The sequence below is a fragment of the Megascapheus bottae genome, chromosome 32 (genome assembly GCF_031878675.1).
Source record: "Megascapheus bottae isolate mThoBot1 chromosome 32, mThoBot2.hap1, whole genome shotgun sequence".
Lineage (NCBI taxonomy): Eukaryota > Metazoa > Chordata > Mammalia > Rodentia > Geomyidae > Megascapheus > Megascapheus bottae.
Window position 1 is genome coordinate 8892773 of NC_143540.1, and position 16747 is coordinate 8909519.

Here is a 16747-nt window from a genome sequence, read left to right on the forward strand (position 1 = left end):
AATTAGAGATTCCCTCCTTGAACAATTGTTTGTTAAACTTGTCATTTAAAATATGATGTAAACATAAGCCATACAATGAATGATTGTTGTTCTTAAGGTGCTATGTTATCTCTCATCACTTCTACTGTCCCTTGGTTATCTCATATTGTTACAGTATCTCACTTTGTCACCTGATACATCGGATATATTTGTACTTGGTTATTTGAAATTGGATAGGGAAGGGGGGAAAACAAGATGAGGGGAGGGGGAGGGGGGAAGGAAAATGGGGACCAAGACATGTGAAAGGGTATCAATGTATGGGAATGAATGCACCATTTATCTGGCAAATATCATGTAACCCTTCTATTAATTACAATAAAAAATATATTTAAAAAATGCATAACTGGAAAAAAACTCAAGTTCAGTGGCGGTCAGTTCCGCCGCGGCCCAGCAGGTGGCACTGCAGACTCCCTCCGCCACGACCCCGCCCTCCCGGATGCAGGGCCCCGCCCCCTCGTCCCGCCCACCGGAAGCCGCGGAGCTTTCTCCTCCCCCTCTTCCAGCCACAGCGGAAGCGGTCGGTGTGAGACAGAGTGGCCGAGTGCGTCGCGGAAAGGCCACCGAGTGGGCGGAACGAGTGGCGGGTGCGCGCAGTTCCGGCGCCGGGCTCGAAGGCGAGGGAACTTCCGGCACGCTCCGGGGGCGTGTCCGCCCTTGCGTTCCGACTTCCGCGCTCCTCGTTCTCTGCTTCTTTTCTCTCCCGTCGTCGGGGGCCGCCGCGGCTCGCGCCCACCTATGCGCCGGGGACCGCGAGTCCTCCGCCGGCCTCCTCGCCGATGATCCAGAAGTCGCGCCCGGCGCTGCTGCCTCCTCCCCAGGATGTCGGAGATACGGTGAGGAGCTGCGGGGAGGGAACGGAGGCTGCCGCGCGCGGCCCGGGGCTGGGCGACGCGGCCGGCGCGGAGCGTGTGTGTCCCGCGCTCCGTATGGCAGAGGAGGCTCCGTCCGCGGCCCTCTGCGCTTGCGCGGCCGGCACGTAACGGGGAGGGGGAAGGGGGGGCGCGCCGCTGCCATCCGGGTACCGTAGCTAGCCTCGCGGATAGCCTTGCCGTTGCTTAGCGATGGAGCCCCGCCCACAGTCAGGATTGGCTGCCCCGTTTATCGCTGTCCCGCGATTGGTGGGAGTTCAGCGTGTTGAGGGGGGGCGGGCTCAGGGAATCGTGAGACGTCATTGGTTAAGATGAGGGGCGGGGTGTTGATGTATACCGGGCGGCCATTGGCTGGGGCGGGGGTGTGGCCTGGTTCCGGAGGCGGGCCCTCGGCAGCCATTGGCTGGGGCGGTGGTGTGTGGCTCCCGCCCGCTCCCCTTTTTAGGTCTCTGTTTTCCTGTAACTCCTACCCCTGACCCTGTGGCTTTAGGGTGATGCAAAGGATGTAAACTTTTTTTGAAACGTCTTAAAGGTTAAGACAGATGAGCTGTGTACTCAGGCATTTTTGAAACATGCTTGCCATTCCCCTCACCCTCCTCCTCCCAGTCCTGGGTCTTGAACGTGGTCCCTGCGCTTCTCTGGCGTTTATTGGGACCATCTGGCCAACCTGAGTGCCCCTCATGTCTCTTTGAGATGCTGCGTGTTGCTTGCCGATTGTTCTGGCCCTTCTCAGCCCTAAAGCTGTGGATTATTAGCCGTGCGCCGTTGGCTCACTCCTGTCATCCCAGCTACTCAGGAGGCCGCGATCTGGAGGATCGCAGTTCGATGCCAGCCCGGGCAGGAAAGTCTGTGAGACTCTCATCTCCAAGGTGACACCAAAAAGCCTGGGGTAAGAGCTGTGGCTCGAGTGGTAGAGCGCCAGCCTTGAGTGGAAAAGCTCAGAGACAGGGCCCAGGCCCCAGGACCAGCACAAAGAGAACTTATTCTTTGTGTTTGGGCTCGTGTTTGCACTCACACCAGTACTGGAGCTCGAACCCAGAGCCTTCGAGTTCTCACTTGTAGCTTCTTTGGTGCTTAGCTGAAGGTGAGTCTTCCAGATTTATATTCTCCAGGCTGGCTTCCAACCAGGATCCTCAGATCTCCGCCTCCTGAGGGTCTGGGAGGACAGGGAGGGCGCCACTTGTGCCCAAACTCCCGCATTCATCAGAGTGCCTGGAAAAGAGGAAGAGTGTGAGGAGGCCGGGAGCCCCGGGGCGGCTGGAAAGGAGAGCTCTGGACTCTAGTCTTCCTCTTGGGCTGGTGGGATTTGAGAGGCGGGGGGGGGGGGGGGACCCTCCAGGAGCCAGGAGGAAGGTGGTGGTGCGGGAGAGCTGGGGGGGGCGGGGAGGAGTGGTGGCTGTGCTCTGGGCGAGGCTGCCAGCCTGGCGGGAGATAAGGGAGAGCTGTAGGGCGTGGAGAAATACCCGACGATCGAAGTGAGATTAGGAGAGGGGCCGAAGGGTTCAAGCTTCAGGTTGGAGTGCAGGGTCGGCCAGGCCGGGGACGATGGCGGCGGACCCAGCGAAGCTTCCCGCGGAAGAGGGAGGCGCGGCCCCGGAGGGCTCGGGGACCGCGGTGAGGCGGGGCACGCGCGGCCGGGGGGGGGGGAAGGTGTGTGTGCGCGCGTGTGCCAGCGTGTGTGTGCGTATGCGTGTGCTCGAGCGCATCACCGCGTACGTGCGTCACTTGATTTACGTGGGTATATGCAAATAATGGGGTTTCTAATTAGCATAGGCCGTTTGCATAAACGGACGCAGGGAACGTGCAGGGAGCCCGGCGGACGTCGTTTACGCGCAGCCGCACTTGCCTTCTAATTAGCGTACGTACTTTACGTAAATTGAATGGGCGCACGCAAATGAGCACCGGTTTCCAGTCCCGCGCCTCTTATGGAAATGAATATGCAAATGAGCGCGCCGCCGGGTCGATGCCGAGCCTGAGCCTGTCCCCTGCCCCCCCCCCGTTCCCCCGCAGCTGCACCCCGCGATCAAGGCCTTCCTGTGCGGCTCCGTCAGCGGCACCTGCTCCGCGCTGCTCCTGCAGCCCCTGGACCTGCTCAAGACGCGCCTGCAGACGGGGCCGTCGCCCGCCGCCCCGGGGTAAGCCCCGCCCCGGAAGGGGAAGAGGCGGGACCAGTCTCCGCCAGGCGTGCGCGCGCTCCCACGCAGCTTCCCTGTCTACCCACGCGGGCGCGCGCGCGCTCACGACACATCCCTAGCGCTACCTTAAGTAACGCGCGTGACGGGTGCTCCACGCGCCCTGCGGGAGGAAGCGGTCGGCCCCGTGGGCACGTGTGACGCGTGCCACGGGGTAACTTACGTCACGCCTTGTGTTCCCCTGACCCCCGGTGAACCCCCCCGACCCCTGGTGAACCCCCCCCGACCCCCGGTGAATCCCCCCGACTCCTGTGAACTCCCCTGACCCCCGGTGAACTCCCCGACCCCCGGTGAACCCCCCCGACCCCCGGTGAATCCCCCCCGACCCCCGGTGAACCCCCCCGACCCCCGGTGAATCCCCCCGACCCCCGGTGAACCCCCCCGACCCCCGGTGAATCCCCCCGACCCCCGGTGAACCCCCCTGATCCTCGGTGAACTCCCCGACCCCCGGTGAACCCCCCTGACCCCCGGTGAATCCCCCCGACCCCCGGTGAACCCCCCCTGACCCCTGGTGAATACCCCTGACCCCTGGTGAACCCCCCATCCCCGGCGGCCCCCCATCCCGGTGAATCTCCCTGACCCCGTTGAACCCTCCCCCGACCCCGGCGTCCCCCCGACCCCTGGTGACCTCCCCGGTGACCCCCCTGGCCCCTGGTGACCCCCCCATCCCCGGTGACCCCCGGCGTCCCCCCGACCCCCTGTGACCCCTCCGACCCCCGGTGTCCCCCGCAGGTGCAGGCGTGCGGGGATGGTGGCCCTGTGTGTGAAGGTGGTGCGGGCCGAGAGCCTCCTGGGCCTGTGGAGGGGGGTGTCCCCGGTAAGACGCCCTCCCCGCTGCCCCCAGTCCCCCCATACCTCCCTCCCAGACGAGCCCTGGCCTCCATGATCAGCGCTGCTGGAACATTCCAGAGCTCGTCATCCGTCCACGTCCTCTCACTTCGCGTTGATTGCTGAGGGCTTTCCGCGCTCACGCCGCTCCCCCTCATTGTGTGTGTAATCTTTTTATTTTCCTCGGCAGTACGGGGCTTTGGGCTCAACGCCTCTGACTGGCTGGGGCGGGTGTTGAACCGCTTGCGCCAGGCCTCCAGCCCTGGGTCTTGCCCTCTCCACAGTCCATCCTGCGGTGCGTCCCGGGCGTGGGTGTCTACTTCAGCACCCTGTACGCCCTGAAGCAGCGATTCCTGGGCGGCCGGGCGCCCACCCCGCTGGAGGCCGTGCTCCTGGGTGCCAGCTCTCGCTCAGTGGCTGGACTCTGCACCTCGCCCATCACGGTGGTCAAGACACGCTATGAGGTGAGCCTGGCCCTGATCAGGCCTCACCCAACACAGGCCCAGCCTTGGGCTGGCCTTCCTGACCTGGACTCAGCCTTGATCAAGCATTGCCTGAAGCTGGCGCCCCCCATTCCCTCCCCGCTGCCCACAGAGCGGCCAGTATGGCTACCCCAGCGTGTGTACAGCCCTAAGAAGCATCATCCGCAGTGAGGGTCACCGTGGCCTCTTCCGTGGTCTGACTGCCACCCTGCTGCGAGACGCCCCCTTCTCTGGCATCTACCTCATGTTCTACAGCCGGGCCAAGAGCCTGGCCCTTCCCGCTGCAGGTAACCAAGGGTGGTGGGAGTCGGGGGAGGCGAGGGTCCTGGGGCTTGTTTTTTCCTGAATGGTTCCCTGGACATGAGTGTTTCAGGGACTTTCCTGCCAGGGGTTGGCCTCAAACTGGGATCTTCCAGCCGGGAGCCACGGGGCCCAACTTCAAATCATTCTCTGACCCTGGAGAAGGCACAGCCTAAGGCTGAGTGTGACTCATGGCTGTCCGTCCGTCTGTCTGTCTTCTCCCTGGTTGTGTTGCAGAGCGGCTGGACATGGTGCCAGGGCCCGCAGTGAACTTGGGCTGCGGGGTACTGGCCGGTGCTCTGGCCTCGCTGGCTACTCAGCCCGCAGATGTGATCAAGACACACATGCAGCTGTCACCAGGGTCATCCCAGGGCCTGGGCCAGGCCGCCAAGGCCATTTTCCAAGTAAGATGGCCTCATGGCAGTAGTGTGTGTGTGTATGTGTGTATATGTATGTGTGTATGCACACGTGCGTGTGAGTGTCTGTGAGATGAGAGTGTCAAGTCTTTACTTCCCCAGGCCGGCCTTGAACTGTTGGCCCCTGGATCTTGGCCTCTGAGTGGCCAGAACAGCAGGTGTTTTCCCCCCCACAGACCCATGGGCTGCGAGGCTTCTTCCACGGCGGTGTCCCCCGCATCCTCCGCAGGACCTTAATGGCTGCTCTGGCCTGGGCAGTGTACGAGGAGATGATGATCAAGGTGGGCCTCAAGTCCTGATGGAGACCCGACGACCCCAAACACAGCCACAGCACACAGGGGGAACCCTCCCCATGCCAGGGTCTCGTTCCTGCCCTGCAGCTGGCCTTGCAGGGCCCGGAATGACCCAGCCAGCCGGCCAGCCAGGGGTTGAGAGAGGAGAGAAGATCTCATTAGAACCTTCACTGCACGCTTGAGCAGCCCTCCCCGGCCCGGTGTGTGACCCTAACCCGGGGGACACTGGAAACAGCCTCCAAAGGACACAGGAGACGACAGAAGGGGCCATGGCCCCCCTCACAGCCAGAGCTATTACTAATATTATTCTCATTGTTGTTGTTATTATTATTATTTCAGGACAGGGTTGTGGATTCTCTATATAAAGCGTTTTTGCCAGCTGCTGTGTGTTTTTGTTTTCCTCCCTGACCGCACAGTTAAATACCCAGTGAATAAAACGCACCTTGAATCATGAAAGCCAGGTTGTCCCGTGCAGAAAAAGAAAACACGAGCATATCCAGGGTCACGGGGATTTTATGAAAAGCAAAGAAGCAACTTCTGTGTCCTAGGTCGATGGGCCCAGGCACTGTCCCCAGCTTTCCAGTTCAAGGTCAAGCAGCGCTCACCCAACTGAGACACGGTTTCCATCATGGCTTTTTGGCGTTCTTCATTCTGGGACTGGCCTCGAGTCCCCAACCTCTGGTCTCAGCCTCCCAAGGAGCAGGGATCGCAGGCCTGAGCCGTCCCAGCCCAAGTAGATTTTTTTCGTCCTCGTTTTTGGCCCCATGCTATTCATCTACCTCTAGCACAGACTTGTTGGTGTTTCTGGGTAATTTTTACTCGGTGTCATTGTGACTGTAAATCACATTTCCCGTGTCCCATCCCTCCCTTCATGAAACCACGTACCCACACTGCCCAGCCGACACAGCTACATTCTGTTCATTTGTTTGTGCCAGTAGTAAGGGCTTAAGTTCACAGCCCTCCCACTCTTTCTTAGCATTTTATTTTTGCTCAGGGTTGGAGCTCAACCACTCAACCCATGCTTCTGCTTGTAGCTTTTTGCTGACTATTCAGGGCATTAAAAAAAAAAAATCCTCACCTCTGCCTGTCCAGGTTGGCTTTAAACTTATCATCCTCAGACCTCAGCCTCATGTAGTAGGCTGTGTGTGTGTGTGTTTTTTTTTTAATTTATTATTACTATTATTTTTGCCAGTTGAGAGCTTGAACTGTCCTTGGACTTTCTCAAGGCTGGAGCTCTACCACTTGAGCCACAGCACCTCTTCTGCCTTTTTTCTATGTATGTGGGACCGAGGAATCGAACCCGGGCCTTCGTGCATGCTAGGCAAGCACTCTACCCCTACGCCAAGGTCCCGGCCGCCCATTACTATTAGATTGTGTTTACATACCTGCCACCCGGGTCCTGATCGTTATCCCACCACGACCAGGCAGGCCGAGTCTGCATCCGCGCACGCGCCGCTCACCCAGCCAGCCTGCCAGTCAATCTACACGCCCTCGATTGGGCCCGCCCACTGACGCCAGGCCTCCGCCTCTGCGCGTGCGCGGAGGCCTGTCTGGCCGAAAGGGAACCTCCCATCCGGGCAACTTGTCCTTTGTGGCTCCGCCCCTGCGCTCAGCGTCTCCCGTCATTGGCTGGGGACGCATTATATAAAGACGTCACTTCCGGGCGCCCGTCCTTTCCGCGCTCACCAGGCCGGGCTCCATACGGCGTTGTTCTTGGTGAGTCTTTCTTGGGGTCGTTCCGGGCTCTCCCCGTTCCCACTGTCCGCGGGGCCCGAAGTCCCCGCTCCCTCCCCATCCCGACCTGGGCATCCACTTCTGATGGCGGGAGACGACCGGGGTGGAAGCGCTCACGGCCGGGGCGCTTCTCTGCCTGGCGGCTTGCACGTGTCCCGGCCCGACCTCCTACTGCGCCGGCGCGGGGACGCGGGTTGCTCCTCGCGCTCCGATCTTACCCGCTGCGGGCCGCACCGTGGGACACGCGGGTTCCAGGCCTGGCTTTCCCGCCGATACACTGCTTACTTCCATGTCTTTTTACCCCTTCCCGCTCCTCCACCCCCAAAGAGGACCCCGTAATCGAGGCGTCCAGTGTGTGGGGCCGGACTCGAATGAGCCTTAGAATATGCTTGGAATACGGGGATCACGGAGGAAGCATGGGAAAGTTCTGCCAAGATGGGAGCTTTTTTGTATGAGATACTGAGGAATCATGCGTGCTAGGCGACACCCCCGGAGCACTGCCTGGTCATTATTATTCTGTTCATTTTTGTGTGTCTGTCTGGACCTGCTTGTTCCCTTATGTAACTGGAGACCTGGGACCTGCACGGCGTCCGGGTGTGAGGCGGGTGGGGGGAGCCGGCGTGGATGGCGGGCTGCGTGTACGCCGTGAGGCTGCCTGCGGTTTGTGTTGGGGGCCTGGGACTGATCGAGCCCCGGGCCGTGCGCTCCTTGCTCCCCCCCCCCGCAGATTCCCGTCGTAACTTCCCAGGGAAATTCACACAATGTCCGGAGCCTTGGACGTGCTGCAGATGAAGGAGGAGGACGTGCTCAAGTTCCTGGCGGCGGGCACCCACCTGGGCGCCACCAACCTGGACTTCCAGATGGAGCAGTACATCTACAAGAGGAAGACGGACGGTCAGCAGGAGGCCGATGGGGGCCGGCGGGACGGATGGGGAGGGAGGAACCTGATTGGTTGGAGGGACTAGAGCAGGCGGGACTCACCTGCAGGCGAGCGCCCTGATTGGGTGGTGGTACTAGGGGAGGCGGGACTCGCCCGCAGGGGAGCCCTCCGATTGGAGGGTGTGACCGGAGGGGGCCGGGACTCCACTGGAAGGCTTTGGTCCCGATTGGGTGCTTTGGTCCCGATGGGAGGGCGGGGCTCAGCTGGGAAACGCTTCAGCGGGTCCCGAAGTGGAGCTGGGGCCTTGGGGGAGCTCCGGGTCCGCCGCCGGCTGGCAGCCGCGATCTGCGCCTCATCACCGCACACTATTAAAACTCGGGCGAGGCCCCCGCTGGCCCGTGAGCCCTGGGTGTCGGAGGTGTGCCACAACAAGCGCAGGGCGCCCCATCCGCGCCCCGCCGGCCCGTGGGGGTCGAGGAGGGGACGCCTGCCACACAGTCCCGGACCCCCGACCCCGGGCCCCCCTGCTCCCCACCCACTACTCACCCCGCTCCCGCCCCCAGGCATCTACATCATCAACCTCAAGAGGACCTGGGAGAAGCTGCTGCTGGCCGCCCGCGCCATCGTGGCCATTGAGAACCCGGCCGACGTCAGCGTCATCTCCTCCCGCAACACCGGCCAGGTAGGCACGGGGCCGGCCTGCCGGAGGGAGGGGGCGGTGGGCCAGGCCGCCAGGGCGGGGTCCGGGCCCCAGGACTGACCCCGCCTCTCTGCAGCGCGCCGTGCTCAAGTTCGCTGCGGCCACAGGCGCCACGCCCATCGCCGGGCGCTTCACGCCGGGGACCTTCACCAACCAGATCCAGGCCGCCTTCCGCGAGCCGCGCCTGCTGGTGGTGACCGACCCGCGGGCCGACCACCAGCCGCTCACCGAGGCCTCCTACGTCAACCTGCCCACCATCGCGCTCTGCAACACCGACTCGCCGCTGCGCTACGTGGACATCGCCATCCCCTGCAACAACAAGGTAGCCGGGCGCAGGCGCGGAGATCCTCCCCCGCCTCGTCCCCCCTCCCGCACATCGTTAGAGCCGAGGACTGGGCTGCCACGCGCCGCCCCGGAGTCCCCGGTGTAGGTGGTGTGCCACACGAGGGGCAAGGCTCGCTGACGCCCCGCGCTCGCCGTGCGTGGGGAATCCTAGTAGGCCTTGCTACAGCTCCCGCCCAGCTCCTGCTTCGGGTGTCTTTTGGTTCTCTCGATGGGCGGGGATGGGAGGCTCACGTCCATCTGTCTGTCCACCCGCAGGGCGCACACTCTGTGGGTCTCATGTGGTGGATGCTGGCCCGGGAAGTCTTGCGCATGCGCGGCACCATCTCCCGCGAGCACCCGTGGGAGGTCATGCCCGACCTCTACTTCTACCGCGACCCCGAGGAAATCGAGAAGGAGGAGCAGGCGGCCGCCGAGAAGGCCGTCACCAAGGAGGAGTTCCAGGGCGAGTGGACGGCACCCGCGCCCGAGTTCACGGCCGCGCAGCCCGAGGTGGCCGACTGGTCCGAGGGCGTGCAGGTGCCCTCCGTGCCCATCCAGCAGTTCCCCACCGAGGACTGGAGCGCGCAGCCCGCCACCGAGGACTGGTCTGCGGCGCCCACGGCGCAGGCCACCGAGTGGGTGGGGACCACACCCGAGTGGTCCTGAGAGGGCCAGGGCCATGCCTGAGAATAAACGATTTCCCTGGTGCCAGCCTCCAGCTTCTTCCTGTCTCCATGTCATCTGGGTCCCCGTGCACAGGCACGGGCACACACGCACGCCCCTCTGGCTGCAGCACAACTCCTGGCTGGCATATGGTGGCTTATTCCTGAGACACCAAGTGACCAGTTCTCCACCTGCTCAGAGCTGTCCCTCACCATGTCAGGACAGGACAAGCCTGAGGTGGGTCCCAGGTGGTGGAACACCAGTCACGAGTTTCAAGGGTTCAGGACTCATTACCAACACACCAACACTGCTCTGCTAATGTGTAAAGAAAGCTCAAGAGAAATTGCCTGTTCAAATGTCATTTTATTCACTTACAGGCAGGTAGCATCCACAACAGGTAGTCTGCATTTGGGGGGGGTCCATGTCACCCCTAGCTTGGGTTTTCTCAGCTTCCCTATGCCTGCTTACAACTACACAAGATTATAAATTGCAAAGGACAATTCCAGTCTTGGGGATCTCTCCTAAAATTCCCCAGAGGTGACCCAACGCCCCTTGTTTAGACACCAAAGTGCTTTTGTACCTCTCAGATTCAAGGCTTTTTCCATTTTCACTTGGTCTCCGCATAAGGCTGTTGTTGCTCTACCATCTGAGCCGTGCCTCTGCTTTTAGCTTTTTCCTACTTCATGAACTATACAGCAAGGATTACAGGCGTGAGCCACCAGTGCTGGCTCTGTGATTCCATAAATCCTAGACTGAAACTTCCTGCTTCTAAGGCACAACCCAAACCTTTAAAGCACCCCAGATTCGTCCAATTGTGTTGGCTCTGTTATGCCCCTTCAGAGGACTCCTTCCTCTTTCTGTAGGGGTTTTGGGGGTTTTATGCAGCTTGAATGGATTTATTAAACTCCCTCCCCCACTGCTGTCCTGGTCCCCTCAGCACCTCTCCCCTGGCCTGGTGGTGCCCTCCTGTTACCCCAATCCCCAAGGCCCTGTTAAGTTCCAGGCCAGCCTGGGCTACATAGCAAGACCCTGCCCTCCCTTCCCTCTTCTCCATGGGATGGGGGCTTGCAGGGCACCCCATATATCCACCATGACCCCCCCCTTTCCCTGCCCTCTTCCAGAGCCCAGATTCCCTTCGAGGAAAACTAAGCCAGCTCCGGTCAACAAACACTTAGCTGAGCACTTACTTAGCATCAGGCAGGTGGAAGGGGTCCAAGTTGGCCTGGGGGCCTAGGACTTCAGAATTGGGGGAGCGGGGTGCGGCCCACCCTTGAGGAAAATTCCAATATTCCTCTCAGCATCATGAGCATCCTCCATTTGTGTTTTGCAAAAACAATAAGGCAACAAATGTAACATCCCCGAACATGGATGGGATGTGACAAGTGATTCCAAAACCCCTGGGAGATCCCTTGCCTGGCATGGAGACACCAATTCCAATACATTGTTATGAAATAAGCCCAATAGTTCTCCCCTCTTAAGGTGGAGAGACAAAGGGTGGGGGAAAAAAAGTGACATCACCATGAAGACCAGACCCAGCCTCGTTCAGTGAGGAAGAGTTTGGACAACTTGGAAAGAAAAAAAATTTTATCTAATATGATTTAGTTCTCCAGGAAGGAAGAACCAAAGAGAGAGAGGCTAAAAAATAACATTTGATCCCACCATGAGAGACACGGGGAGGGGCACGGCCTGCTTTCCTGTACAGGTAGTAACGCCAACAGGACGGTGACCCCTCCTATGTGTTTGCCAGTTGCTGGACAACTAGGCCCTGGCTGGTCTGCTTTTGGGGGGTGGTGCAGGGATGAGGTGCTGTCTCAATCTCGAGAGACCTTACTGCAGCAACAGTTAACCCCACCTGTCACCTGCGCCGGGGCTGCCGACTTTTTCTAACTCAATCTGTAAAAGACAAGCATTTCCAGCTCCTAACAAGGTCATACTGCAGGCCTGGAAGGATCTAGAATTGGGGTGTGCATGTGTGTCTGTGGGTATGTGGGAGGGGGGAGCCAAGCAACTGTCAATTCTCTGCGAGCAAAAGAAGTGAAGTTTACAAGGGAGTGCCTGAGAAGACAGATCCTTTTCTGTTGGGGGGGTGGAAGGTTCTAGATGCTTTTCCTCTAGGGTCTTTTGAGCATTGCTGGACTATGCAATCGGACAAGAACAGCAAAATGACGGCCGGCCGGCTCTTTTCTAACTTACAGGGTTTTGAACTACATCGTAAACTACTAAATGGGGTTTAGTTTTTAAAATACTGTCAGCAGCTATCCCCCCCCTTTTTTTCTTTTAAAAGAAAATATCTATTCCTAAATAGCTGCCCTGAATGTCTTGCATTCCACTGGCTCAAAAGGCAAGGCAAGAAAAAAAAAAAAAGCAGATGGAGCCAGTGGCTCATGTGGTAGAGCGCCAAGCGTTGAGTAAACCAAGCATGGAGACAGTGCCCAGGCCTTGAGTTCAAGCCCCATGATTGGCACCAAAAACAAATTTTACAATCAATTTTAAAAATGAGTTTTGGTTTCACCCACCCCCCCATACCTGTAATAACATAAAGGTCAAGCTGAGCAATTGCAGGGGTGGAGGGGGGGGAAGACAGTGTGTTCCGATTCTGTAACTAGCAATCACACTTTCATAGATATTTAAAAAGAAATGAATCATCAAAGCACGCCGCAGAAGTTGGAAGAGTGCATAACCAGAGAGGCAACGTTGATCTCCACTCAATCCTAAACTCAGTCGAGAGTCTGGTGGGGGGAGGGAGCTGCTTGTGACACAAGGTCTACAAGTGTGCGCACAAAATGCCCCCACCCACGGAGTAAGCAGAATTCCCAGGATTCCCCAGGAAATGTATAATGTGAAAAACTTTATTGAAGGAAAATACTTCGGCATCAGCTATGCCTTGACTTTTCCTAGTCCTATGGTAACTTCTAGAATAAAGTGATTATTTATTTTTTGAAAAAGAAGTCATGGCTGACTTTCTTTGAATATTGTCACATCTAGTCAAGCCAAGAAGAAAATGAATCAGGACAACCAAGTTTCTTGCTTTGCAAGGAAAATCACCGCTTTCCATGGACGGAAAGAAAATCTGGCCTTTCCAGTTTGAGAACTCCTGGTGTTCGGGTGACACCTGGGCCCCTGGTGGAGGCTGGGGGTCTGGGGTCTCCAGGTTCAAAGCCCAGCAGACTCCTCTCCCTTCAACCACCAAAAACCTGGAAGTTGAGGTGTGGCTCAAGTGGTAGAGTAAAACAATAAGAAGAATAATACGTGCACAAATGCATAGGATAAGCTCAGGAACAAGGCCTGCCCCAGAACCAGCACCAAAAAATAAATAAAAATCAGGTTTAAAAGTCATTTTACTCTTCAACAATATATGCTGAGACACCAAGCGCTCGCCCTAGGGCTACAGGCCCCAGACCCCAGGCCCTTGACACAGACACAGAGGCTCTGGAAGGTCTTTTGGGGGGGATTTGGTCCTTAGTGTATGTGTGTGGGTGGGGGTGGGATAAAAAGAGGAGTGGGTGGGGCAGTTAGCCAGTGAGGTCATTCACAAATATGTAAATGAGCTGCATAGGAATGAGATCGAATTACCATAGGCCCACCCACCCACCCCTCCTCTCTCTTTTCACTCTGGAGGAAAACACAAAAGAGAATGAAAAGAATACTTAAAATATAAATAAAGCAACCCTGTTCCAAGACTGGGGGAGAGAGGAGGAAAGGAAAATTAACTTCCTTGTTTTCCTGTGTATTCTTATTTTTTTTTTTTTTCACATTTTGCATTTCCACAGGGAAGAGGTAAGGAAAATACTGTTTCCATCAAGTAAACGTGATGGAGTCCAGTGTGGATCTGCTGGCTCCCGCCCCGGGGGACAGGAAACCACCCAGTTCTGCCCTCAGTTTCACCACCTGCAAGCTGCAGGTACATCTCTCAACTCCCTCTTCCTCTTCTCCTCTTCCTTTTCCTCTGGGAAGCTGGCTGACTCCGTTGCCCAGCAGGCTGTCACTGTCCCACCGGTGTGGAAGGCCCAGGCACCACTCTAAAAGCAAGCAGGGGGAATAATGGAAACTGGCTCCCACCTGTCATCTCAGCTGCTCGGGAGGCTGAGATCTGGGGGATCGAGGTTCAAGGCCCAGCCCCGAGGGGAAGGGGAAGTCCTGAGATGCACCTTTCCAGCGAGCTCACAAAAAAGTGGGAAGTGGAGGGCTGGCTCAAGTGGTAGAGCACCAGACATGAGCTTAGAAAAGCCAAGGCCCAGAGTTCAAAACCTGGGTCAGGCACCAAAAAGACAGGCAGATGGACAGATGGACAGTTGGACAGATAGATGGATGAATGGATGGATAGATGGATGAATGGATGGATAGATGGATGAATGGATGGATAGATGAATGCATGGATGGACAGATGGATGAATGGATGGATAGATGAATGGATGGATAGATGGATGGATAGATGGATGGATAGATGGATGAATGGATGTATGGATGGATGGATGGATGGATGAATGGATGGATAGATGGATGAATGGATGGATGGAGAGATGGATGAATGGATGGATAGATGGATGGATGGATGGATGAATGAATGGATGGATAGATGGATGAATGGATGGATAGATGGATAGATGGATGGATGGATGAATGAATGGATGGATAGATGGAGGAATGGATGGATAGATGGATGGATGGATGGATGAATGAATGGATGGATAGATGGATGAATGGATGGATAGATGGAGGAATGGATGGATGGATGAATGGATCGATAGATGGATGAATGGATGGATGGATGGATGGATAGATGGATGAATGGATGGATAGATGGAGGAATGGATGGATGGATGGATGGATGAATGGATGGATAGATGGATGAATGGATGGATAGATGGATGAATGGATGGATAGATGGATGAATGGATGGATAGATGAATGGATGGACAGATGGATGAATAGATGGATAGATGGATAGATGGATGGATAGATGGATGAATGGATGGATGGATGGATAGATGGATGAATGGGTGGATAGATGGAGGAATGGATGGATGGATGAATGGATGGATAGATGGATGAATGGATGGATGGATGGATGGATAGATGGATGAATGGATGGATAGATGGATGGATAGATGGATGAATGGATGGATAGATGGATGGATAGATGGATGAATGGATGGATAGATGGATAGATGGATGGATGGATGGATAGATGGAGGAATGGATGGATAGATGGATAGATGGATGGATGGATGAATGAATGGATGGATAGATGGATGAATGGATGGATAGATGGAGGGATGGATGGATGAATGGATAGATGGATGAATGGATGGATAGATGGATGGATAGATGGAGGAATGGATGGATGGATAGATGGAGGAATGGATGGATGGATAGATGGATGAATGGATGGATAGATAGATGGATGAATGGATGGATAGATAGATGGATGGATGAATGGATGGATAGATGGATGGATAGATGGATGAATGGATGGATAGATGGAGGAATGGATGGATAGATAGATGGATGAATGGATGGATAGATGGATAGATAGATGGATAGATGGATAGATGGATGAATGGATGGATGGATAGATAAGGAGGTGAAGAGCTCAGGGACAAGATTCAGGCCCAGAGTTCAATCCCCACGACAGAAAAAATAAAATAAAATAAAATCAACGCCCCCCCCCCAGCCTCAGTGAAGCTTTACATTCAAAGTGAAACCTGGAAAGTCCTACTCAAGTCTCACCTGCTTCTTCCTCCAGCATGACCTTTCAGGCCTGGAAAGGCCTCGAGTTTTGTCTGCCATGGGAGAGGACTGTGGGAGGGGATGGAAGGAAATGGGGGATGGACCCCCATTTCTCTCGGTTCTCATCCATCCACGTTAGGCCCACGCCCTCTGGCACAGTCCCCAGGGTGGTCTCTGTAGGCCCTGGTGTGCAGGTGCTGGGGGGAGAGGCCAGGCAAGCAGACACCTGTGGGGGGAGAGGGAAGGGGTTAAAAGCAATGGGGGGAAGGGTGTGTGGGTACAGGTAGCTCCTGCTCGTCATCTCAGCTACTCGGGAGGCCCAGATCTGGAGGATGGAGGTTCAAGGCCCAGCTCTGGGACAGGAAAGTCCATGAGACTCTGATCTCCAATGAACCACCAGAAAAAGGACTAAAGAAAAGTGGGGTGTTTAGGGGTGGCTCAAGTGGTAGAGCTCTAGCCTTGAGAAAGTCCAAGGACAGTGCTCAGGCCCTGAGTTCAAGCCCAGGACTGGCCAAAATACTATTACTACTACTACTACTAATAATGATAACAACAACAAAATTATATATATAAATATATATACATATATATTCTGATTTTGGGGGTGGGATGGGAGATTGAATCCAAGCCAAGATTTGAGCAACAAAGCAATGGGGTGCTTTACCAAAGACACCCAAAGCACAGTTCACCCCCAAATCCGGAGTACCCCCTCCCTGCCCCAGGCCCCACAAATTCACCCCAGTGAGACAGATCTGGGGGTGATGGCAGCACCCCACGAATGCAGTGGCCCCGAAATCTGGGGCCCCCAAGTGTGTAACTGGGGGGCTCCCGGAGCCCTCCTTGTTTGGGGGTGCGGGGACCCCCGGGTTTGGGGGTGACCTGGGCTCCAGGCTGGGCTCTTTCTCTTTCCACTTCTGGGGTTCCGGATGGAGTCCGGGTGAGGGTGGAGGCCAGGACAGGACGGAGGGGTTCCAGGGCCTCGTCGCCTCCCGAGCTGGGGGTTCCCCCACTCTCGTCTCTGGGTCTTGGGGCGTCCTGAGGAAAGACCTGGCTTGGCCCGGCGGTTCGGGTTCTTGACCTGCGACCCCAACGGTTGTCAACGGTCCCCAACCGTCCCCGCCAACGGCGAGGCCTTGAGCCCGCACCCCAACTGTCCCCAGCCTCGCCCCAAACCCTCAGCCAGGCCCCCAAACCCCAGGCAGCTCCCCAAACCCCAGGCAGCTCCCCAAACCCCAGCCAGGGCCCCAACCCCAACCAGGCCCCCAACCCCAGCCAGCTCCCCAAACCCCAGCCAGGA

General features: G+C 57.0%; 2 protein-coding genes and 1 long non-coding RNA gene across 3 annotated transcripts; 2 read left to right on the top strand and 1 right to left on the bottom strand.

Annotated features, from left to right (window-relative positions):
• The first annotated feature begins 572 nt into the window (after positions 1-572).
• Slc25a38 (solute carrier family 25 member 38) lies at positions 573-5484 on the top strand. The gene is made up of 7 exons (XM_090323305.1): positions 573-872; positions 2919-3043; positions 3833-3917; positions 4213-4392; positions 4523-4697; positions 4948-5114; positions 5303-5484. Exons 1-7 carry the CDS (start codon positions 816-818, stop codon positions 5423-5425), a joined length of 912 nt encoding a protein of 303 aa, XP_090179431.1. The 5' UTR covers positions 573-815; the 3' UTR covers positions 5426-5484.
• Positions 5485-7065: 1581 nt separating this feature from the next.
• Rpsa (ribosomal protein SA) lies at positions 7066-9763 on the top strand. The gene is made up of 5 exons (XM_090323164.1): positions 7066-7135; positions 7881-8047; positions 8597-8715; positions 8810-9055; positions 9334-9763. The coding sequence occupies exons 2-5, from the start codon at positions 7915-7917 to the stop codon at positions 9721-9723; spliced, it is 888 nt and encodes a 295-aa protein (XP_090179290.1). The 5' UTR covers positions 7066-7135; positions 7881-7914; the 3' UTR covers positions 9724-9763.
• A 2617-nt stretch (positions 9764-12380) lies between these two features.
• Positions 12381-16546, bottom strand: LOC150043243 (uncharacterized). Its single transcript, XR_016533462.1, has 3 exons — positions 16330-16546; positions 15451-15676; positions 12381-13739 (listed from the first exon to the last, which is right to left on the bottom strand). It is a non-coding gene; the product is annotated as an uncharacterized LOC150043243 (long non-coding RNA).
• Between the last annotated feature and the right edge of the window lie 201 nt (positions 16547-16747).

Coding starts and splice junctions, on each gene's coding strand:
- Rpsa (XM_090323164.1), top strand. CDS start 7,915: ATGTCCGGAGCCTTGGACGTGCTGCAGATGAAGGAGGAGGACGTGCTC. Junction 8,048..8,596: donor CTACAAGAGGAAGACGGACG/GTCAGCAGGAGG, acceptor TCCCGCCCCCAG/GCATCTACATCATCAACCTC. Junction 8,716..8,809: donor CCTCCCGCAACACCGGCCAG/GTAGGCACGGGG, acceptor GCCTCTCTGCAG/CGCGCCGTGCTCAAGTTCGC.
- Slc25a38 (XM_090323305.1), top strand. CDS start 816: ATGATCCAGAAGTCGCGCCCGGCGCTGCTGCCTCCTCCCCAGGATGTC. Junction 3,044..3,832: donor CCGTCGCCCGCCGCCCCGGG/GTAAGCCCCGCC, acceptor TGTCCCCCGCAG/GTGCAGGCGTGCGGGGATGG. Junction 4,698..4,947: donor CCTGGCCCTTCCCGCTGCAG/GTAACCAAGGGT, acceptor GTTGTGTTGCAG/AGCGGCTGGACATGGTGCCA.